Genomic DNA, 23,684 nt, shown 5'->3' with positions numbered 1-23,684 from the left:
CCTGGAGAAGAGAGGTGATGACAAGGGAGTGCATGGCTCCCCCTCCAAACGCGTGGGGTGCAGTGGTGGGCAGAGCACTGCTTCCCCTCAGCGCTTGCCCCCAGTCCAGTCTCCTCAGAGCCGGCTTCCCTGGGTTCTGCCCAAACCTCCTCACAGATTCCCCTTGGCTCCCTCCTGGCTGCTCTAACTCACATGTGCTGCTTTCGAATAAAGGAACTTGGAACCATAGACACTGGGTCAGGCCCAGTGGACAAAGGGGGTAGGGCTAGTGAAAGCGCATTTGCAGGTCTCTCAGGAGCCACAGGGCTCTCTGTTCTTCTCTCACCCCAGCCTGATTATGTGGTTCACTCAGCTGGGGCCTGCATCACCAAGTCACTTCCTAGGATAGCCAGACTACCTCACTGGGCTGTATTCCTCAGACCCAGGGCAGCACGGGATCAGCAGCCTCCACCCCGCATTTCCCCTGCTTTCGAAGCCTTTTCCACCCCTTCCCCCTTTGTCTCTGGTCCTCCAGTCCCATTTCTCCCCCTTGGCTTCAGAGAGCATCTTGTGATTCCAGAATCAGGGCCAAACAATTTCCTCGTGATGGGGAAACCGCACTTAGCCTCGGGAGCCCTAGGCTCCCCCTCCTCTTCCCTCTGGCAGTCTCCCCTCCTCAGGCTCCTCCACTGGTTCCAGCTGTGTTTTGCAGAACTCCCACTGGATAACATCTGTAATTGCCTCCAGATGTGGGCCACAAAAACACAAAGGGGCCATGAGCTCATCCTTGAGCTCCTTGCCACACACATGGGCCCCACCACCCCCAGACACCCCAGACTTCCTCCTGCCGGCTCCTCAGGGGTCCCTATCCCCTCTGGTGAGGGTGGCAGGAAGGTGGTGTCCAACTCCACTGAGACACACAAGCTGTGTCAAACAGCTGTTGGCAGGAAAGGCACAGGAGGCCAGCTGTAGGGTCAGGGTTCCTGGCTGGCAGGAAGGTGGGGTACCCCTTCTGCCAAAGCAATCACACCAAGCAGCCCTGAATAGCAGCTGGATAGAAGGACTGGCCTAGGTGGGGCCAGGGCTCTTGGAGGCAGGCTGTGGAGGGGACCTGGGCTGAAGCCCAGGGTGGGCTGGGCTGAGGCAGGAAGGGAAAGGGGGGGAGGAGGAGAGGACTGCTCCCCTCCAGCTGAGCTGACTCAGCAACTGAGCCATTCCTCCCTTCAGGCTGGTTTCAGAGGAAGGGTGGGGGCAGCCTGGGAACCCTGTCTGGGCAGCAGTTTCTAAGGAAAGAGGAAACAAAGCCTTGCTATTCTGTTCTGCCCTTACAACCTGACCATCCTGCCTCTCCTGGGCAATTGGGGTGAGATCCCTGTTTCATCAGATAGGATGCTCCTAGTTGGCCATGGGGCAACCTCTTTTTCCCGTTATCTCTGCCCTAGAAGCTGAGCACCAGGCCCAGCAGAGGCTTAGATCCTGAGGGCTGGGATGGAAGGCCTGCCACAGAGCCTGGGGCTGAATGTGATCCTGGGAATCTCCCAACAGCAGACAGGCTTGAGGAAACAGGATCTGCGGCCAGATCACAGGACGGGGGTAAAGCAATTTAGGCAGATTTTCCGAGTGGCCTCAGCTTGACCACTTCCTCTTGCCTCTGTAGCCCTGAGCCTCAAAGGTAGCCCCTTAGGCCAGGTTGGGAGGGAGGAGCTGGGCTCTGTGGAATGATTCCCTGCCCCTATGGAGTATGCCCTCCTCCCCAACTCTGGCCCCTAAATCCCTTTGTCTACCAGGAATAACCATACTCCTGGATGAAAAATAGCGAAACCCCACCTCCTGTAAAGCATTGCTCATGAGCACGCTCTCCCCCCCTTTTCTATTCCAGTCATAGCCACATCCCATTCACCCTGTGAGAGAACTGCAGCCACACAAGGAATGTGAAACACCATTTATTCTTTGTGGAAAGGTTGAACAAGGTAAAAAATGTCCTTAGAGGGCACTGACCCAGCCCCGCCCTGCAGGTTCCTGGGGTCGGATGCCTCTGCCCCCCACCCCCACCCCTCCCCATGCCCCTTGTTAACAAAAAGGAACGATTTGAAGGGAATTCATATATAATAATTATAATAAAAATATACATTAAACAAAACAAAAAACCCAAACAAGACAAATTTAGCCGAACTGCCAGCACCGTTCACCCCATTTTCCCCCACCCCCCCATGCCCCCACCCTGACGTCCCTCTCCTTTCACTCTCAGAAGGGTCTCTCACTCTCCCAAGTCCCCGGTACCATGACCACCTTTGGCGGCTGAAGGAGACTTCCAATAGGTAGGCTGGGTGGGGGTGAGGGGGGGCAGGACGTGGATAGGATGGGCTGAGGGGTGGGGGCATCAGGAAGTGGTAACCTGACCGAGAAACAAGAAACGCACAGGCACTTGCCCTCTCTGAGGCCGGCTGAGGCAAGCTGACTGGGCACTGCCTGTTGCTGGGAGCTTCCGGCTCCCTAACTAGGTGGCTACTTTCATTAAAGGCCAGTCGCCAGTCCCTGGATGTGCTATCTCTGTTCCTTTCTCCAGGCTCCTCATCCTTCTCCTCTGTGCTGTCTGGTCAGAGGGAAGGCACCGGGAGGAGCAGGTGTGCCTTTCTCAGGCCCTTCCTGAGAGCTCCAGTAAAATGTGCCTTCCCCCAGGTACCACAGCCCACCCTGTGGCATCCCTGATGGCCTGGCCTATTCAACCTCCAGCCATCGACTCCTGCTGCACCTTCTTTTGGTCCCATCCTGTCCCCTCTGACTGCTCTGCCCCTGGCACTTGCCCCAGCTGCCTGCATTTGAGTATGGTTCTTTCTCTGTGGCCTTGAGGCTCACTCCCAGGACTCTGCATTGTGTCTCTTCCTATGGCTCCACCCTGATAGCTGCACCCCCTAGTCTCAGCTCTTCCAACCTTGACATCCCCATCCAAGGCTAGCATTTGGGAGGGTAGGGCTGTCAAGGGTTTCTGCAGCCTCAGTTTACTCCTTAATGGCTCAGGCTCCTTCCATGAAGTTCTCAGGGGCAGTAGGTGGGGGAGAGGCAGATCTCTGTGGAGAGGACTGACCCTCTCTGAGCTTTCCTCCCAAGGTCTTAAGGTGAGAGACCCCCACTCTCTCAGGGTCTCCCCCCACAAAAGGTTAGATTCCCTTTAGCCAGAAAGAGTGGTAGGAGGCTGCCAATTGGGTACACCTGGGGGCTTGCTGGGGCTGGAGTGCCCAGAGCCTCCTGAGGTCAGAGTTCAGAGGTTAAAGGTATGTCAGGGAATAGAAAAGGAGCAGATGACCCCATTTGACCTTTACCAGTGAGGTCTGAGGGTCCTGCCTTCAAGTGCAGAGCCAAGACATTCAGATGGGGATGGACATACACCAAGCTACAGGGGCCCCTGAGGGGCAGGGACTGGAAGGGGTGGCCCCTGTTTAGCCCCCAGGGGACGCATCTAGGGAAGAAGCAATGCCAGGGTTGAGGGTGGGAGGGGCCAGTCATGGGACAGAGAAGGGAGGCGGTGTTGGGGAGGGAGTTTGGAACGGGTGGGAGCAGCCCACCCACCACCATCTGCTGCCACTGGCCTTCAGAGGCAAAGTCCACATGGTAGGAGTGGGCGGCAGCGGCGGGGGTCAGACCTTGTCCAGCAGGGACCGCTGGCAATAGAGCAGTCGCTTGGGGGTCCCGTGGCGTCTGAAGAAGAAGACTGCGAGGCCCACCGCCAGCACCAGGAGCAGCAGCAGCACAGGCAGCACCACAGCGGCCGCGCTCACTGCCCCGCTGCCTTCCTCGTCCACTTCGATGATGATCACTTCCGTTTCCTCCTCAGTCCCCGCATCTGGCCGGCCCCCCGCAGGGCAGCCCATCCAGTCCCTCAGGGCTGACTTGGGGTAGCCTGGCTCTACTTTCAGCTTCTGGTTGTTGAATTTCCAGTATTTGTTCCCCTTGTAGAAGTACGTGAAAACTGCAGGGGTCAGCAAGAATGTGGCGAAGAAGGCGTGGGGGGGCAGCGTCCAGGAGACCCAGAGAAAAGAGCAGAAGGAAAATCTGTCAGCGTGTGGGCCAAGCAGTAGTTCCCTCAGTTATAAAAGTGGTAATTCTAGTACCAGGTTGGAGAAGTGGTGGGGACCAAGGGGTCTGACACGTGGAAAGCACTGAGCCTGGTGCCTGACCCACGGCAAGGGCTCCAGTGTTATCATCATCGTCATTATTTTCCCACCATATTCTCCATCTTTCCTCCTCCACTCTAACTACTTGTTCCGATCCCTCCCCTCACAGACACCTCCCATGCCCCTCTCACCTTCATTGCTGCCCATGAATGACCCTCTGGGAGACTCAGGGATTCCTTCCCAGACCTTGATGTTTTGGGGGTACTCGCTGTCCACTGCCCTGAGCTCCTCGTTGAAACGGTAGTACCTGGTGGAGAGGAGAGGAGAGGAGAGGAAGGGAAGTGGTTGGACACTGGGCACTTCCTCAGAGGGTAGCAGGACCCAGGACTGAATTCACCAGCAAGGTAAGGGTGGCTCTGGACAGGGGTTTTGAGTAATGAGGGCCTACAGCTGAAAGCTGCGGAAGGTGGGGGTGGGAGGCAGGGCCTAGGCTGTAAGGAGCCAGCAGCAGCCCTTAATGACAGTGCCAGGCTGCTGGAGCGGAGGCATGGTGCTGGGGGCAGGAGGCGTCAAATGACCAGGTCTGAAATGGTGACCGGGTCACATCCCACTCACTCAGCACCCAATGGAGGCTGCCCATTGCTAGGCAACAACAGAGGCTCAGCCAACTCCTTCTCTAGGGAAACATCCCAGGGGTAAATGGGCCTTCCTCCAGAAATGAGGGAATCTGATAGTGGTAGCTGAGAAGGGAGGCCTGGGTTTAAGGGGTTAAGGTCTTACTTGTTTCCCCGGAAAAAGTAGGTCTTTCCATTGGGCATCCAAAAGAGAGCGGCATCAATCCTGTCAGTAGGCAGTCCTCGACCCAGCTCCTTAATGTGCTTGGGGTAGCCAGGTTCCAGGGAAGCTTCGTCAAACACCCAGTGCTTATCTCCTGGGGAGGAGACAGAAGGGCAGGATCTAGGTCCCACTTGGGTTCTAGGGTCTATGCAGGAGTCAAGTGGAACCTGCTCATCCAAGGAGATTCCCTGCCCCCAGCAACTAAGGCCTGGCTACCTTTGAAGAAGACAAATTTGCCGTCCTTCCTCTCGTAGGCAGTGTTGATGGACGCAGGCAGGCCCCGCCAGAACTGGCCGATGGGCATTGGGTAGCCATCCATCACTTGGTTATTCCTCACCCGCCAGAACCAGCGCTCCTGGAGGCAGTCGAGGCGAGAGTTCATTAGGTCTTGTCACTTAGTCCTGCTCAGTCCCCAAAGCTCCCCACTGCCTCCGTTTTAGTTTTCAGTCCTCCTGCTGCTGTTTCCACCCTGCCTTCTGGTCATAGAGCCCTTTTGTCCCCCAAACCAGCCCATTTCTTCCTCTCACCTTGAAGACAAACATCTCCCCTCGAAGCACAGCCACAGTGTCAAAGTTCCCATCACAGATGTTGGGCCCATAGGTGGGGTTTTTGGGCTTATCAGGGAAAGAGGGCCTGGAGGTGGTCCTGGGTTGAGGGGGCATCTTGGTGGGGCCTGACTTACTCCCTGGGGCAGAGAACACAGGAGCACTTCAGACTGGGTGGCAGAGGGAGAGGAAAGGATATACATATGGGCAGACAACACTCTCGGAAAGGGTAGAGGGAGAGTGAAGCAGTCAACTAAGAGAGGGCAGAAAAGGTGGACTCAAAAGTGGGAGCAGACAGAGGCAGAGTCAGGCAGAGGGGTGTGGGGAGACTGTAGGGCACGGGAGAGGGGAAGAAATATGCAGACCAGGAAGACAGAGACAAGGAACCTCTAGAGAGAAAGGAGTGGATGTGGGTAGAGATTACTTGCCATAAAGTTGCTGGATGCCCCGGCGGTCATCGTCAGGCAGCACGAAGTTCTCGGTGTCCATCCACTGGTAAAAGGGTGCCATGATGGCCGAGGGATCATTGGAATGCTCGAGGCCCAGGGCATGGCCCAGCTCATGCACAGCCACCAGAAAGATGTCATTCCCTGGAGGGAGGGAGAGGGTTATGATGGCAGCCTAGGTCCCTTCCCTCAGGCTCCCAGCTTCCCCATCAGAGGCATCAGTTTCACACCTAAGCCTGCCTGCCACGTTTTCCACTCAAAAAGCCACAGAGCCACCCTGCTCTTCTGGAGGAGGTGAGAGTGCTCTGGGGCTGGATCCCAATCCTAGGAAACTTGTGTTAAGGGAAGCTGAGGCCCTATCTGGGCCTGCTTATTCTGGGATGACATTTGTTTGGAAAAGTGGGTGATGTGGAGGCTTTGAAGTCTTTGACTGAGAAGTCAATTATTGGGTGAGGGAAGGAGCCATGTATAAGTAGTTCAAAACCGGATTCCTGCTTTTGTTGGAAGTCAGACTTGGAGATCTTTGTGTTCCCTTGCAGCCCTGAGATTTTGGGGTATGCGGTTTTGGGAGAAGGTAGGAGAACCCTGTACAAATGATTGATGACTCTCCCCAGAATAAGAGTCCCAGGGCTCACCATTCAGATCCTCATTTTGGACAGTCCAGGGCTCAGCAGAGTCAAAGTGGGTGTCCCCTCCAATGTTGGGGCCTGGGAAGTAGGCGTGTGCGAGGAAGCCACCTTCGCCATCGAAGGGCGTGCTGTCGCCATGAAAGCCTTCAGCGAAGAAGATCATGATGTCAGCCTGCTTCTCATGGCCCTCGAGGATGTAGGAATAGGGTACCTCTCGGAAATGCAGCGGTGTGTGACTCTCCCACACGCGGAATGCCTTGCGGATGGCCTCATATGTGGCATACTCGCCTACCTTGGGGGTGTAATTCTGGATGCTGAGGTTCAGCCACGTGGGGAGAGGATTAGAGTATGTTAGGATTACAGGGGACAAAATTCTCCTTCCCTGTACTCTCCCAGGTCTAACTGAACTGCTCAGCCACCTTTGCCACCTCAAGATGCCTCTGCCTCAAGTACTGAGAACTCAGGGGACCCCCAGGCTTTGGCTTGCTGGCCCTGGGTGTGTCCTTTCCCCCTTACAGGCTACACTCCTCTCCAGGGTTATAGCCATTTTCCTCCCCACTCCCAAAGATGCATCCAAGGAAGAGGTGAGTATGGCAAGATGTCTCTGAGTCTCTGTAAGCACACTGATAGGGAAGGGTAACCCAATGTGAGAAAGGCCACTTGCCTGTTAGACTCACCAGAAAGTAATCTCATTATGATGCCATTTGGGGCCCTGGATAGCATAGCGCTTCCTTCGAACGTTGGCCTTGATCTCAGCACCGAACTTGTCTGGAACACCACAGCGGGGGCGCTTCATGGCCCTGAGGTAGGTTGAAGTGTGAAGACTGGGGTCAGTATAGTGTATGAAAGAGAAAGGTCTTCAGAAGACAGGGGGACTGTCAGGCCCCAGGGTCAGTGTGGGGAGGGTAAGGAAGAATAACAAGAGGGTCAGGATCAGCATGTGGCAATGAGGTACAGGGACAGGAGTCAGGCTTTCAGGTAGCAACTTCTATGGTGCTCAGCCTTGTGTCAGTCTGTGCTGGGCAGAATCCCTGCCAGGGTCTAGCACTTACTTCATGGTGTCTGCATCAGCCTTGCCTGTCACTCGCAGGCCGTAGAACCTCTGCATGGCAGCGATGGCAGCTGAGAGTGACTGAGGTAAGCGCTGTGTGTGGGTACGCAGGTCCCCAGGGGGCAGGTAGCCATACTGCTGCAGCCAGGCCTGTAGGGAAGGGATGTGGTTTAGGACATCCCCACCTGGCCCAAGGGAAGCCTCTACCTCCTCATGGTACCTGGCATGCACCCTCCACTTGATGAAGAAAAGGCAATGAGCCTTCAGCCTGGCTCTGGCAGTGGGTCTGGAGGAACTCCAAGGCTGGACCTGAATTCTGGCTCAGGCCCCAGTATGGCTTATCCTCTTGGAGCGTGGGCCCCAGCTCTGGACTTTGGCTATAGTGTTTTGATGGGAACCATGGTTGTTTAACTGAGTTCTCAGATGTCTTCTCAGGGTGGAGAGGGGAGAGGCTGAGGGGCTCCACTTTTGGGCCTGGCATGAGGCCCTCATGGGAGGGGATGCCAAGCTTCCAGGACCCTCACAGCTGAGATTTTTTTAAAGAAAGGAGGGCAGAAAAGGAGCTAGGGCTGAGGCTGGCTGTTGATAGGGGGAGCTGGGGCCTCCGCAGGTGGAGAGAGGTGTGATGCAGCCAGAGCCAGGATCCTGCCACTGTTTCCATCCAAGCAGCATCTGACCTAGAGCTTGGAACCCAAATGGTCCATTTAAGGATCTCAGTAGAGGGAGTGGGAGATGGTGGTGAGGTGAAGACTTGGTGACTGCATTTTATTTCAGGTATGTTGTGAATTGTTCATAATATAAAGGCTGGCATATTGCCTTAAAGTAAAGTTAGGTTTTTGGTGTATGATTGAAAGATACATGCACTGGAAAACTTCATTGAGGAAAAAGTCAGCCTTTATTTTAAGAACAATGGAGTGTGTTCCTAAAGCCTGAAAAGTAAAATGAGCCAAGTTATATATGGGATATGAAAATACTTGGATTTTCCTACAGGGAGATACTACCTAGACAGCTCGTCCCTGCTCCAGCGTTGCCTTCTTAAGCAGTCCAGAGAGGGGCTGCATGTTGGCATGTTGCCTGGGATGGGAGCTTAAGGTGCAGAGAGGCTGAGGCTGCTGTTGTTAGGTGCTGCAACCTCCACCCCAGGTTATTAGGATAAATCTCCATGTGGCCCTTCACCTCTAGGCCCACGCCCTGGTGGTGAAACAGTGCTCATGCATAGGGCTAGAGGTGATTCAGGAGCAGCTGACTGACTGGGGACCTGAGCCTGTAGGGGCAAGAATTACAGCATGGTTTTGGGAAGTGATCCCCCAAGGATAGTGGAGGTCCGAGATGTAAACAACCCAGCCTTTCCCCAGCCAACATGCCTGGCCAGAGTAACCCTAGCACCACCCTGCTCTGAGAGCCCCACCTCAAGGGTAGAAGAGGGAGAGAAGTTTAACCTCTGGTATACCAGAGAGTAGCAAAGCAGGGTGCTGCAGGCCTGGCTGCACTTCAACAGATGTATGCTTGCCCCGACCTGCGCTGGGTGATGCCTCAGCTAGTGCCTGCAGAAAGCCTGCTGTGGCCTATGCCTGAGTATGCAGAAAACTCCCTTTGCCCCTAGCTTCACCTGTGAGGTAGACACACCCCAGGCTTTGACCCCTGGTAGGAGTTCAGCTTTGGGGAAGGATTAGAGTGACCTACACAGAGCAGGAGATCGCCAGGACTGAGGTCAGGCTTCCTCACATCTCAGGGAGCGAAACTGAGGGGAATTCTAGGGCAGGATGACAGGTGGGTGGGTGGCAGAGGTGGGGAGAATCCACAGCCAAGAGCTCTGGGATAAATCCCTCTTCCTGATGAGTCTCAGGAAGGTAGGCAGGTGTAAAGAATTTTAAAACCTCCACCCCACACCCAATAGTTAAAAATAAAGAATAAAAAAAAAGGGACTTCCCTGAAGTCGGAACTGAAAGGCCTGGGAAGGAGGTGCCCCAATCCCTCTCCTCCAGGCCTAGGCTTTCTTCCCTCACAGGGGCAGACTCTGAGCAAAGCAAGAGCCACAGAGACTATGAGGTTGGAACCACAGAAGAGAGGACTCTTGTGTCTGCGGCTTGGGGGGGGGGGAGGGCGGGGGCTGAGCGCCAGACAGGCCAAGGGGAAGAGAGGGCCGTTCTCAAACTGGTGCAGAACTATGGAGGCCTGGTGGGAGGAACCGGGCTGCCTGAGGCCTAGGCCACCCCAGCTTTTCCCTTACATTGGCCTGGAGAGGGAGCAACTATGTTGGGTCAAAGAACTCGGTTGGCTTTGTCTTGAAAACTGAATGTGCAAGGTATTCCCCTCAGGCAGTGATTTTCAACCTTTTCATCTCATGGCACATAAACTAATTACTCAAGTTCTGTGGCACACCAAAAAAAAAGTTATATTTTTTGCCGATCTGACAAAAAAAATAGGTATGATTTTGATTCATTCACACCAGACGGCATTACTGTGTTGGCTGATGTCATTTTTTAGACAACTGAAGGCAAAAGAGGTCAATGCCCCTGACTAAATAGTCAGGTATTGCACGTTTTAAAATTCTTGCAGTACAGCAGTGTGCCTCAGCAAGCAGGCCAAGTGAAAATCTGCCTTAGGGGAAAGTCAAAGGATCTGGTCCCACCTTTGGCCTAGGAGTCCAGGTTGCGTGTGTTGAGGAGGGGGGGAGCGGGATCTCTGGCTCTCCAGCAGGCCCTTGATGGGATCTGGGCCTGCTCCTTCCTCCTTCTGCCTCCCACCCCTCCATGGCCCAAAAACAAATGGTAGTTCTGGCACTGGGACTGCCCATGACCCACTTAAAGCAGAGGGAAGGCTGCTGCCCCTCCTTTAGGAGGCCTAATGGGACAGGGGAAGGAGGAAGGCAGGGCAGGCGATGTTGGCAGTGGGCTACCCCTAAGATGCCCTGGCTCCTTTTGTTGGGAGCCCTCCTTTTGGGCCTCAAATGAAGACTCCAGGCCTGGAAAGAGGATGCCTCCTCCTCCTGGCCAATGCCAAGATTAGCCACAGGGCAGATTTTCACACTTCCTGGTCACCCCCATTCCTAAGGCCACCCTTTTCCTTTCAGCCTCAGATCCCTTCAGGGCAGCCAGTGTGTTCTTTCTGGAGATGTTTCCTCTAGGGGTGGAACCAGGGCGCCCACGGGGTCGAAGGAAGCCAAGTCCAGATCCCCTCCCCCTTCTCGGGCTCGTCCTCGCCCCTCCAGACCGCACCCAGGCACCCAGGCAGAGCTGAGTGGGTTGGGATGTCCCAAAATAAGAAGCTGATCAAATCTGTCTCCCACCTTCACCCCAAAATAAAAGGGAGAGAGAAGAAAAACCTCCTCAGACAACTCCCACGCGACTTCCTCTAGGACGGGTGGGCAAATGGGTGGGGGGCGCCGGAGTCAGTGGAGACCTGTGCAGGCGCGCGAGCCCAGGCCCTCTCCCCACTCCCTCGCGCGACATCCCCAGTCTCCAAGCAATTAACGCAGAAAAACAATGAACAAGAACGACAAAAAGGGCCTAAAGGCGCCGACAGGGGAGGGGGCCGGGGAGGAGGCGGCGGCCCCGCCGAGCCCCCGCTCACAAGGAGAGCTTTGTGTGTCCGCAAAGGCGTCCAGGGCGCCAGCGCTGCGACCCTCGACGCCAGGGCTCAGGGGCCTGCACCCAGGCGGCTCCTCCCGGGGAGCTGGGGGCGGATGGGGGCAAGGGCCTCTCCGCAGTCCACTTGCGACCCCACCTGGGCGCAGATGCGCGGGCGGAGGGCAGCGGCTGCAGCGCGGGGGGCCGGGGCCGCGGTCCTCCAGAGCCCTCCCCGGGCGCCGGGCGCCGGCGAGCGCGGGCGGGAGAGCGCGGGAGAGCTGGAAAGTTGAAGAAACAACAAACCCTCGCACATGACAAGAACCAAGACTGCGCGGGGTCTGAGCGGAGTCCAAATATTTTAAGGCTGCCAACTGGTTCAAGAGCTGAGCTCGGAGCCCAGGGGAATTGGTGAGGGTGGGGAGTGGGTCTGGCTGTAAAGTTCTTCCAAGGAAAGGAGTGGGAAAGGAGGCGGCGCGCGGGTGGGGTGGAGGAGGCAAAAGTTGGATCGACTTGGAAGTCTGGATGAGGAGGGAAAGGAAAAGGAGGGGATCTTGCAGGCCGGAGCAGCCGAGACCTCGAGAGCCCTCCGCTCCCACTGGGGCTGGCCCCTTGGAGACCCCCGCGCTAGCCTCCTCGGTAGCACGACCCGGGCAGGGCTGCAGGAGCTCACTTACTTCGGGGCTGAAGCTGCTTTGGGCCGAGCTGAGGGCGACGAGCGCGAGCAGGGGGAGCAGCAGACTGCGGGCGGGCAGTGGGGCAGGAGACATGGTCCGCGACCGTGCGGGCTGACCGGCCGTGCGGCTCCGCGGCGGGGCCCAAGCCCTGCGGTCGCGCCGCCGCGCCCTCGGGCTCCTTTGTCTTCGGGAGGCACTGAGTTTGGATTCCTAGAGCGCTGACCGACTGGAGATGAGGCAACTGTTCTTGAAAGCGCCTGTTTGCTCTTCCCCTCTACTCCGGTTTTTGATCTTTCTTCTGCTTAGTCGGCGAACTGGAGCGCAGTCCCTCTCGCTCTCTCCCTCTGGTCCCTCCCTTCTCCCATGGCCTCGCCTCCGCCCCCGCCCCAATGCCCTCCTTTCCCGGTGCGGACGTGGTTGTTTCTGCCTGAATCCAATTACAGCCAAGAGCCCGGTAAAAAAAAGCACACACACAAAAACCAAACCTAAGTTGCCTTTCTGTGGTGAAGGCTGCCATCTCCAGGGCTTGAAGCCACAGCCGAGAGCAGGGGACTGTGGGGGGACCCAGGGGACGGGATGTGGGAGATTTTCTCCCCCTAAGCACATTTTGGATGGCTTGATTCCTCTGGTATTCAGCGTTTGTCTCACCTCAGAGTGGGAAGTACTGGGAGGCTCAGTGGCTGGGGCAAACAAGTTCAGAGTCTGGGGTGGTGGCGGGGGGGTCTTCCATGTCCTGAGACCCGAGTTGTCTGTTGGGACCTGTGACTAAACCAAATTAAATCTGTCTCTTATTCTTGACAATCATCTCTGTCCCGTTGCAGAATAAACAAACAAACGAACAACAAAATCCAACTACCCATCAAACCCCACCACCACACTGGATCTGGGAGGGCATCCTTACAGAAGAACAAACGCGCTCCCTTTATTATGGAACTTGCAATCTGGCTGCTCCTTAAATTAGAAGTGGCTGGGGAGGAAAGGGGTGCAAGGCCATGGAATCTGGGAAAAAGCAAATCGAATTTGATGTAATTGTTAAAAGAGAGATTGGAAGTTGGGACTTTAGGGTGTAGTTCCCTACACTGGAAAAGGAGGCAGTTACTTCAAGGGTAAAATCTCCTTCAAGGACTTGGCTAGTCTCTGAGAACAAAAGGTGGAGGTATGCAAGGAAGGGGGAGGGCAGGCTAAAGCTGACTGAGAAAGGGAGACAGATAAGAGGTTGAGAACTAGATCTGGAGAAGCACACCAACAAGCAGGAAAAGTGTGGGAGACAGAAAACTTGACCATCAGCAAAATTTAAGATCCAAGAATTATATTGGTCAGTGAGAGAAGGAGGTGGTACTGGGGGGAAGGAGGGAAAGAAAGCAAAGCAAGGAATAACTCCAAGGCTGGACAGAAATTAGGTCAGGTAGGAAGCTCCAGAAATCCTAGAGATCCAGGAACTAACACAAGTTTGTGACATGAAAATGGAAAAAAAGTCCAGAGTTGTATATTATAATGGGAGCAAAGGTCCTTTCCACACAGAAACCATGAGAGGAGCCTTGATCAATAAAATGAAAGGTTTGCCCAGCCGGTGTGGCTCAGCTGGTTGAGAGTTGTCTCATGCACCAAGAGGTGGCTGGTTCTCCTCCTAGTCAGGACATACTGGGGTTACGTTCTCAATCCCTGGTAGGGGGCGTGCAGGAGGCAGCTGATCCATGTTTCTCTGTCATTGATGTTTCTCTCTCTAAAAATTAATAAAAACATTAAACAAAAGGAAAGGTTTCCCTGGGTCTTGGGGGACAGCTAAGAGATTTGTGAGAGACATATGGGAAATACCTACCCCACAGTGACTGTTTGGGAGCTGAGTACCTCCAGGGCTCCCCACACAAGTTGGGGTCAGGAGGGCAGCCCTCTCTCCAACCAATCTCTGGAATTCAATCAGAACCATGGAAACCTCAAGATCCAAATCTTTTGAACATGCAACACCCAAGTGTGGTTCTTCCCATGTCAGCCTTCCCAATGGGGGTATCGTCTTGGGCCATGTATCTGGTTTAGAAAAACTGACACCAGTTGCTTGCCAAGAAATGGACCTCAGCTGGAAAGTCTTTTTCATCAAAACATTTTTAAATGTGTACCTGTATGCAGATTAAGCTGTGTATAGGCTTTTCAAGGCTTGAATGGTGGCTAAGACCAAGAAAACTGCTGCCCCTTTTTCATGTTTGCAGAGCAGTAACTGCTCATAGTTGGGTCAGTCCTATGACCTGCAAAGGACGGAGTAAATATCCCAGAGCAAGATTTCCCTGAACTGGAAGGGAGCCAGGGGTGAGGACATGGAGCCAACCCTTCCGGGCAATGCTCTTATAGCCTGGTGTCCAAGCTCTTTTGCTCTGAAGATAGATAGGGAACAAAAAAATGGCTGGGATGAGGCATCTAGGTGATAGAAAAGAAAGCCAGAGAGAGGCTGGGAAAGGGAAACAGGAATTGCTTTTTATTGACTTGGTATTGAGTTCTGAAGAGCAGCCCCTTTAGGTTTAAGAGCATTTTTCTTCTTCCTTTCTTCTTCTTGCAACTTCTCCTGCTGCCTGAGTTGCCATGTCTGTAATCCAGCATCCATTTCCTGTGACAGTAATACAACTCGTCTCTGAAACAGACAGGAAAACAGTGTGAATAACATCTGGGGCTTGAGCTCTGCACCATACATCCTTTCCCTCACAGATCAAAGTCAGAGGTTTCAGCTGGAAAATGACACTGCTGACGGGAAGGGGTGGGACCCGGTCCTGGGCTGGGAAGCAGGAGGAAGACAGCAAAATGTGTGGCAGAATGTGACTACTGGTTCCTGCCCAGGAGTACCCCACTCTATCCCTTCCTGCTCACAGTACTGTTAAAACCTTTAGCTCTTGCCTGGCGGGCGTGGCTCAGGGGTTGAGCAATGACCTATGCAGGCTCCATCCCAAGTGTGGGGCGTGCAGGAGGCAGTGGATCAATGACTCTCTCATCACTGATGTTTCTATCTGTCTCTCTCCCTCTCTTCCCTTCCTCTCTCTAAAGACATATTAAAGACAACAACAAAAAACCTTTGGCTCTTAAAACCTTAGTGTGAAGGATACATGTTAGCTTAGGTGTCAACACAGCTCAAGGCAAATTACGATTTAAACTTTCTTCAGATTACATGCAGGTTGCCCTGGCTGGGTCTCTAGCCACTCACTGCAAACTTCTCCCTTTGGGCTTGTCTTCGAAGCTGTCCTTTCATTGGAGGAGCAGGGCGCCCATCTGTAGATAGAAGTGAGAGAAAAGGCAAATGACCTGTAGCACCTTGTGAAAGCATTGACAGAAATGAGGGAAAAACCAATTTCTAGCTCCTCTTTTCTATTTCACACCCTAAAACATGTCCCTCATCCTCAAGGGTGAAGTATGCCAGAACCACAAAGAATAAGCTCCCAGGCATGTTCTTATTTCACTTACCCCTCATTAGCTTGGAATTCAAGGTTCTTTGCAATGCTGAATCGCCTGTTTTATCTTCAGAAACCCTCCACTCAAGCAAATGCACTACCAGTCTTTGCTAAATTCCACCCAACTCCATACCGAGACAAACACCTGTTGCCTTTCCTTCTAGCCAAATTATCATCCTTAGGCCCACCTCAAGGCCTGCCTGTCCAAGAACCTCTTCTCTAACACCTTCAATCCTCTCTTCTGAAAGAAGTACATATCAATTATATAACATTCATCTATTTGCCTTGGGACATTTATTGTACTATTGGTTTTTGTTTTGAATATATCTTTATTGATTTCATAGAGAGGAAAGGAGAGGGATAGAAACATCAATGATGAGAGAGTCATTGATCGGCTGCCTCCTGCATGCCCCTGACTGGGCATCAAGCCCACAGCCTGGGCATATGCCCTGACCAGGAATCGAATCCTGATCCCCTGGATCGTGGGTCGACGCTCAACTGTTGAGACACGCCCAGCCGGGCAATTGTACTATTGTTTTTAACCTTATATAGCCATCTCAAATCCTTTTGGAAAGGAGAACACTGAAGTATTACCATTTAATTTTTAAAATGTCCATGCTTTGTTTTCCCAGATAGACTTTAAGTTCCTTGGAATCAGGGACTGTATCACTAAGCTTTCACTGTTGTGTAGGCACATATGCACATGATAAAAATTTCATAAATATCTGCAGACTTACTAAAAAGATGCAGTATCTTAAATAGTTTATAATGAAGTTGAAGAGAAAGGGCACTTTCAACAAAGAAACATAGTGAAAATTCTGCCCAAATATTTGAAAGCAAGATAGGTAAGAGATATAACTTATCAATAAAGGGAACCAAAATTGTGTATGCCTGGTGTTTACATTGGTTGATTCATTTTATCCTTATGAGGACCATATGAGATAGGTATTTTTTTACAGGTGTGGAAACTGATACAATTAAGTAACTTGTCCTAGACCCACAAAGTTAGTAAGTAGAGAAGTGTGGATTAAGAATCAATTCCAGAGTCTTTCCAATATTCCATACTACTTCCAGGAGATCCTAGCCTTCCTATGGTAAATAACAAGTAGAAAAAATGTTCACCATCCTCCTCATGCACCAAGTCTCTGATTAAGCTGGATCATACTCTTTTAAAACCCAATAGGGTATTAATACCTAGGTCTCTGTGATGTTGAAGGGGGCCTGGCCTCTGCCCAGTTCTAGTCCTGGCTTTGCTATTACCTAGTAGGCGACCACAGGCAATTAATTCACTTTTGTAGGTCTCAATTTTCCCACCTGTAAAGTGGAGTCCCATAGGGGACGAGTGGCTTCAATTTTTCTAAGGTCCTCCCTCCTAGGGCTAATATTTCTTTTGTTTGTTTGTTTTTAAAGTAAAGGGAAGAGACTTTCCTGAAGGGCGGCCACCATCCTCAATCCCCACTTTTCTACTCCTCTCTCTGAGATGCTCATTTAGGCAGCCTTTCCAAGAGCTCTCCCTGCATTTGGTACCAAATTCTCAATAATATGCTCACCACACAGACGGGCGGTTCTTCCTAACTTTCTAAAAACCACGCCCCCCTTTGGGAAACAGAAATCTTTACTACCCCTCCCGGGGGGCGCTCCCCAATTCAGAATTGTCTTCTGCTTATCTGCACAAGCCAAAAAGATCTTGAATAGCTTTCTTTTCCATAGGCGTAGTTTAATTTACAAAGTAAACAATAGGGATTCTTCCCCCTATAAAGTTCAATACATTGTTCACTCAGACACCCCCCAACCCTGACAGCGCCACCCCAGCCCCTGCGCTCTCCCCAGGGGCGTTCTCTCTGGGTGAAATTCTCCGAAGGAGAGTTAACGGTCAGATCAGCGCTCACCCGCGTAAGACCAGTCTGGGAGCTCCGTCAGGGGCCCGTAGCCGGAGGGATTGGCAGCCATGCCCTGCCTGGGTGGAGGAAAAAGTCCGGTTAGGACTCAGCACAGCTTCTGGCCCCCCGGCCTCCCCCAAGCCGACACTCACTGGAGTCTCCACTGGCTACCCGCCCGAGCCGCCGCGCTGCCGTGCAGCCTCCGGACACCTGCTGGGAAAACACGGCAGAGTTGGGACAGAGGTCGTGCTGCCACTCAGGGGTCCCAGGCCCGCCTTCGCGGGCTCCCGAGCCTACGGACCCTGCAACCCACTTACCCAGGAGCAGACTACCTAACCCTAACGCAGCCATGCTGAGCCGAGGAACCGGAAGTGGGCGTGGTCACGCGCGACGCTTCGGGGGAGGGTAGGAAGCCGCCATCTTGAACCCCGTTTCCAATCACGGGCCCCGCCATCTTGGGTCATTGTACGGAAGGGAAGAACAAAAGTGCGGTCCCGAGATTTGAACTAGAACGGTCGTTCATCGTATGCGTCCTCAGTCGTGGTTACGTCCTCAGTGGAAGTCGTGTCCTTTGAACTGTTTACACGACTTCCCTGCAGGGGTCTCCAGTTCTTTTAAATTTATCTTTTATCTCAGTTTAGTCACATACACGTTACCTTATTCTATCTTCTCCCTCATCACAGAACATTTTTCCCAGCCTAAGAGTCAAACCTGTAGTGAATCAGAAAGTTTGGGTTCCAGTTGTCACTCATTTTTCCAACAAAGATAATTTTTAAAATATTTTTTCATTGATTTTTTTTTTTTAAGAGAGTAAGGGAGAGGGAGCGAGAAACATGGACTGGCCGCCTCCTGTACGCACCCGAATCGCATGTGCCCTGACCGGGACTGAACGGCGACCTCCTGGTACACCCCAAGATGCCCAACCTACTGAGCCACACGGGCCAGGGTTATCCAACAAAACTGAAGAGCTGTGTGACAAGCACCGTATTAAGCACAGGAGATTCTATGGAGAACAAGACAGACATTATTCTGCTAGAGCTTCCAGTCTATAGAGAGAAGACAGTAATCAAATAGTCACACATTACTGTAATATTAAAGCAGAGGTAAGTGCTGGGAAGGGACTGTGTGATGTTGGTGAGCATATAATGGAAACTTTGATCTACAGTAGGTTGTCAAGGTTTTCTTAAGGAAGAAGTACCCGAGCTAAGATCTGATTCCATTTTTGTAAGAGCTAGCAAGCACCACACACTATAATCTTTGCAACAACCTTGTGAGCTAGGTACTAGTAAGTAGCAAATCCAGATCTGTGACTCCTTCTTTTTTAATCACTTTCTTGCCTTGGGTAAGTCACTTATCCTTAATTTCTTCATTTAAAAAAAGCTTAATATATCACATTTGTGCAAACATTTAGAAAATATTTAATTGATTTGTTTAACGAGAGAGAGGGAAGGGGAGAGAAACAGTGATTTGTTGTTCCCCTTGCGCATTCATTGGTTTATTCTTGTATGTGCTGTGACCAGGGATCGATCCCACAACCTTGGTGTATGGCAATAGGCCTTCTAACCAACTGAGCTACCGAGCCAGGGCTGTGCAGACATTTTAAGGATGATAATGTAAGTGAAACTGCTTACAAATGGTGAAGCTCCTACAAAAGTGGCCATTATTATGTACTAGGCTAGACACTTTCAAACACGTGCTGACTGGGGGAACCTGAGGGGTGCTTTCATGGCCTATCGGACGTTTATCATTTCCTTCTGCAAGACTGGGAACTTTTTCCACAGGAGGTGCCTCTAGCTGTGCTTTGAAAGAGGGGAAGGGTGGATCCTAGTTTAAGAAGTAAAAGAAGCTATTTCGATAACAATAAGAATAGTATAGGCTAGGGCTGAACCAGAAGAAGGGATGGGAACAAAAGGAAATTGGCCATAAGCCACCAGATGGATCCAAAAAACTAAGCAAGGGAAATAAGACAATAGAGTACCATTATCATCTTACATTCATACACTTAATTTTCACTTATCAAAAACACTTCTATATAAATGATTTTCTACAATTTTCATAATAAACCTGTAAAGGAGATAAGACAGTCCAGGAAGCAATCATTGTACAGATTGCTTGTAGTTCTCAGAGATCAGGAAATTGAACAAAATATGGCTGTGGGTTTATTGTTTTACAGTTGTAATAACGACTGAGTGACACCTTCTATGTGTGTTTGGCTGGTTCTGAGATAGACAGCTGAGGCAGACAGCACTGGAATAACATTACATAGTTTACAGTTGGGGAATAAAGTAGTAGAAGCCAAGGGTTGGAAAAATAACCTCAGTGTCAACATTCAAGATTAGCAAGAAAGATGACAGGCTGGCACTACAACCAATGCTATATCTTTATAATGTTTATAGAACTGAACCAACAACATTCCTCTATTCCAGTAGCTCACACCATTGATTTACAATAAAAAAAAAGGGGAGGGCACATGCATTAAGGTGCACAAATAGCATGTACCATATGAACTCCACATGCAGAAGTGAACGCGTAATAATTTAATAGCTGAAGGAATCAAGGAGCTAGAGCTGGAGAACTTTTGGGGCAGGTTAGAAATTTTGACCAGGAAAACTGGGAAATCTGGAAGAGGAAAGGTCTTTAGAAGGAAGACAAGTTCAGCCTTTGACACGGATATATATATATATATATATATATATATATATATATATATATATATATCTTTATTGATTTGAGAAAGGAAGGGAGAGGAGGGGAGGAGGAGGAGGAGGAGGAGGAGAGAGAGAGAGAGAGAGAGAGAGAGAAACATCAATGATGAGAGAGTCATTGCTTGGCTGCCTCCTGCACGCTCCCAACTAGGAATGGAGCCCAGAACCCAGGCATGTGCCCTAACCGGGAATGGAACTGCGATCTTTGGGATCCTAGGTTGATGCTCAACCACTGAGCCATACTCAGCTGGGCCAACATGGATATTTGATGTGGCAGGGGGACAATCCACAGGAAATATGAGTTAGGATGTTGGGACCGAGAGCGAGAACGAGAGAGTGAGAGAGTCAGAGAGAGAGAAAACACTAGTGTTGACAGCTAACATCATCACCATTCTCAGGGACCTCATGGAACACTTGCAAGGGAGGGTTTGGCACTTGGATAGCTCTCCTCAATGACTTCATCAGACTCATAAGCCACAGAAAAGGGGCTCAGCATCCTAAACTAGATGTGTCTCAACCTCTGGAGTTCATCTGGCAAAGGCCAGAATTAAGAGCAAAGGGCAGCATCAGGAATCTGAGCTTCATATCTTCCCTCTCTTTAACTCTCTTGCCTCTCAAGGGCATTATAGCCTGTATTTGGCTTTAACATTATGTTAACCACTCATGTTTTTGTTCAATATGTTTATTCAAATATCCTTCTGTCGGGTCTGCATACAGTAACTTGTACAAGTGCAATGCTTTTTTAACCACTGTGATGAATAATGATGATTTGGGGAAAGAGCGGAAGTGAAGCTGACTCTGGGTTACCAATTCCGCGTCATTTTGCATACTCTTCCCCTTTTTGCATGCTTGGGACCAAATTCTAAGGTTTGGGAAGTGTCTTATTTCAAGATTCCTTCATTATCTTCCTTCTTAGGACAGCTCAAGATCAAATCATTGTCACCCTCAGCAAGAAGTGTGGGGACTGCCCTGGTCGGTGTGACTCAGTGGTTAGAGAGCTGGCACGGAAGGGTCATGGGTTTGATTCCCAGTGAAGGGGATGTACAGGGTTGCGGCTTCGATCCCCGCCCCAGCTGGGACAACGGATGCGTCTGCCTGTCTCTCTCACGCCACACCTATGTTTCTCTCTCTCTCCCTCCCTCCCACTCTCTCTAAAAAGCAATGGAAAAAATGCCCTCGGGTGAGGAATAACAAACAAAAAAGTGTGGGAACTGACAGCTATAAGCCACCCACTCACACAATACATTGCTTTGCATATTATTTTCTTATTACTTACCTAATTCATTTTAACATACTCCTTTTCTTTTCCCATGGCCGTCAAATCTCTGCTAAATCAGTACGACCTCGGGCTACATTACTTTTTCTTGTCTGACAGCGTTGAAGTCTCTTCAGCTGTGTGCCTTTCCACCACCAGATTGGTCTTGAGGGTGGGTGGCTCTCCGTGAGTCTCTGCAGAGTGGCAATGTTGGCCTTAAAAATGCCAAAGTGAGACCGTCCAAAAGGTATGCAAAAGGAAACTGTTACTTACCAGTTATCTTTTAGCTTTAAAACATGTTGAAGCATTTCCAGGTCCCTTTTCTTGAACGAGCCCAGCAGATTTCTCTATTGTTGGGTTCGCGCTGCTTCCAAGGCTCTTCGGATGAAAGGGGCCTTGGTGACTCGGGTCCCGCGGGCACCCTCAGCCGGGACATTTTTTGTTAAGTGCTGCCTCCTGGCGGCGGCTCCGCTGCCCGCGGCCGTTCGGGCCGGGCGGAGACCGCGGTTCTAAATCAGGGATCTCGGAGCTGACGCAACAGCTCCGCCGCGGGACTTCGCAGTCCAGAGTCCCTCGCGAATTTCAGCCAAGTGCCTCGGGGCTGGAGGCGGGGTTGCCAGGGGTTGGGGCTCTCGCCCAGACCCCCGTCGGGCCGCCCACTCGAGCTGGATTGGGAGGGGGGGAAGAGGAGCCGCGCGTCCCCGGGCGGAGGACGCGCCGCGGGGTATCCGCGTCACTGTCACTGCCCAGGGGCGGCGCAGCTGTGCCTGCGCCCGGGGAAGGCGTGCGGCGGGTGGAGGGGTCTCTCGGTTCTCGGCCTCTGCGCCCTTCGCCTGCACCCACCCGTTTTAGCGCCCGGGAGGGGCGAGAGCTGCTTGGCCAGGTGGAGGGAACTGAAGGGACGCCGGGCGGAGTGGGGTCCTGGCCCCCCAAGGCAGAGCCCGGCTCGGCCCCCGCAGCTAGCCCGGGACATCAGGGAAGCCCGAGCCCTTGAGATGGGCATGGAGGGCAGGCGGGATCTTAGGGCCGCAGACACGGAACCGGAGGCCGGGAGAAAGAGGGAACTAAAGCGAGTCGACGGGGTGGACGTGCGGGGGCCGCGCGGGGGAGGTGGGGCTGGGCGCGGGAGAGGGGAGCAGGGGGCGGAGGGGAGCGGCGGCGAGCCGGCGGGGCGGGGCGGGGCGGGGGCCGCGGGGACCGGCTGAGAGACTGAGGGCGGCGGAGCCGGGCGCGGGGTCTGGGGGCAGTTCACGCTTAAGGGTCTGCGGTTCCTCTCGTCTCGGACCCACCTGCTGCATTTGCGTGGACCCGAGCGCTCCCCTCCCCTTGCCTCCTCTGCCCTTTCACCGCTTTGTGGCCGTCGCACTTTGCTCTCGTTGCATCCAGAGGGGTCACCTGAGCCTGGGTGTGGGACCAAGCTCTGGGAGTTTTTCCGGATCCCGGAGCGCGCATTAGATGAGGGGCTTTTTGTTTTTGTTTTCCTATTAATGAAACAAAAAGTCTTTTTCAAACCATTCTAGGCCTCCCAGTACACTTGAAAATGACACCTCCCCCTTCCTTTCAACCCGTTCCTATAAAAAAGAATCAATACCTCTAAATACTCCTTGCTTAGAAGCCAGAGCAGCAGCAGGTGGGCCTGAAGGGCAAGTCCAAAGGGCGTTCCCAGTGCTCCGGCCAGCTAGGAAATCAGTCTAGGCGAACAGCATTGTTCATTCATTCATTTATTCTTCCAGCAAACATTTCTTTATTATTTTAAAATATATCTTTATTGATTTGAGAGAGGAAAGGAGAGGGAGAGAGAGAGACAGAAACACCAATGATGAGAGAGTCATTGATCGAGCCCGCAACCCCAGCATGCGCCCTCACCGGGAATCGAACCCTGATCGCCTGGATCCTAGGTCAATGCTCAACCGCTGAGCCATGGCCGCCGGGCAACATTTCTTGATGGTCCTGTACTGGGGGCAGAGGGGTGAATAAAGCTCTGGTGCTGCTTGCATTGTAGTGAGGGAGTTGACAACCAATGAACTCTGAACTCCAAACTCAGGAGTGGTCGTGAGTGCCCTTGAAGAAAAGTCTAGCGTGGTGAAGGGATGGAGAGATTGACAGAGAGAAGTTGCTTCTTCAGAGACTCCTCAGGGAAGGACTCTAATAGATGGTGTTTAAGTACAGACCTGAATGGAGTGAATGAAGGAAGAATGTTGCAGGAAGAGGAAACAGCAATTGCAGAAGCTCTTAGTTGGGAGCATGCTTGTGTGGTAGCAGCAAGGAAGCCAGTGTGGCTGGAGTAGAGTGAGAGAGCAGGGGCCAGAGCCAGGGGCAGCTTTAGACTTCCTAGGACTTCCCTCATTTACAACTTGGATGGGACCCCAGAGTAGGATTAAGGGGCAGGCCAGCCAGGCAGCAGCCTGGGTCTAAAAGGACACTAAATTATTCTTGGAGTAATTCAGACATTTGGTGCCAGTGAACTCTGATTTCTGTCTATGTCTCTTGGTAAACTACAAGTTGGCTCCCATCCACTGAGAGATCCTTAACAACTGCTTACCTGGACAACCTGTCTCCGGAATAATTTTGCAA

The 23,684-nt window shown here is 52.1% G+C and overlaps 2 protein-coding genes across 5 annotated transcripts; both read right to left on the bottom strand.

The window, feature by feature from the left end:
- Positions 1-1,906: 1,906 nt before the first annotated feature.
- On the bottom strand, positions 1,907-12,198 carry MMP14 (matrix metallopeptidase 14). The gene is made up of 10 exons (XM_087822803.1): positions 11,843-12,198; positions 7,601-7,749; positions 7,226-7,348; positions 6,555-6,862; positions 5,898-6,063; positions 5,456-5,609; positions 5,145-5,283; positions 4,872-5,022; positions 4,283-4,398; positions 1,907-3,946 (listed from the first exon to the last, which is right to left on the bottom strand). Exons 1-10 carry the CDS (start codon positions 11,933-11,935, stop codon positions 3,615-3,617), a joined length of 1,731 nt encoding a protein of 576 aa, XP_087678929.1. The 5' UTR covers positions 11,936-12,198; the 3' UTR covers positions 1,907-3,614.
- Positions 12,199-14,287: 2,089 nt separating this feature from the next.
- Positions 14,288-17,946, bottom strand: MRPL52 (mitochondrial ribosomal protein L52). 4 transcript variants are annotated; one of them, XM_016205801.2, is made up of 5 exons: positions 17,468-17,946; positions 17,303-17,360; positions 17,160-17,227; positions 15,020-15,091; positions 14,288-14,462 (listed from the first exon to the last, which is right to left on the bottom strand). In XM_016205801.2, exons 1-5 carry the CDS (start codon positions 17,499-17,501, stop codon positions 14,353-14,355), a joined length of 342 nt encoding a protein of 113 aa, XP_016061287.1. In that variant the 5' UTR covers positions 17,502-17,946; the 3' UTR covers positions 14,288-14,352. The 4 variants fall into 4 exon arrangements, with proteins under 4 accessions (XP_016061287.1, XP_016061284.1, XP_016061285.1 ...); XM_016205798.2 differs by having other exon boundaries at positions 15,027-15,091; positions 17,303-17,363; positions 17,468-17,944; XM_016205799.2 differs by having other exon boundaries at positions 15,027-15,091; positions 17,468-17,944.
- Between the last annotated feature and the right edge of the window lie 5,738 nt (positions 17,947-23,684).

Source organism: Miniopterus natalensis, chromosome 1, assembly GCF_054644295.1.
Source record: "Miniopterus natalensis isolate mMinNat1 chromosome 1, mMinNat1.hap1, whole genome shotgun sequence".
In the NCBI taxonomy this organism is placed as follows: Eukaryota; Metazoa; Chordata; class Mammalia; order Chiroptera; family Miniopteridae; genus Miniopterus; species Miniopterus natalensis.
Note: the sequence above shows the minus strand (reverse complement) of the source record. Positions and strands in the feature narration are given on the sequence as shown.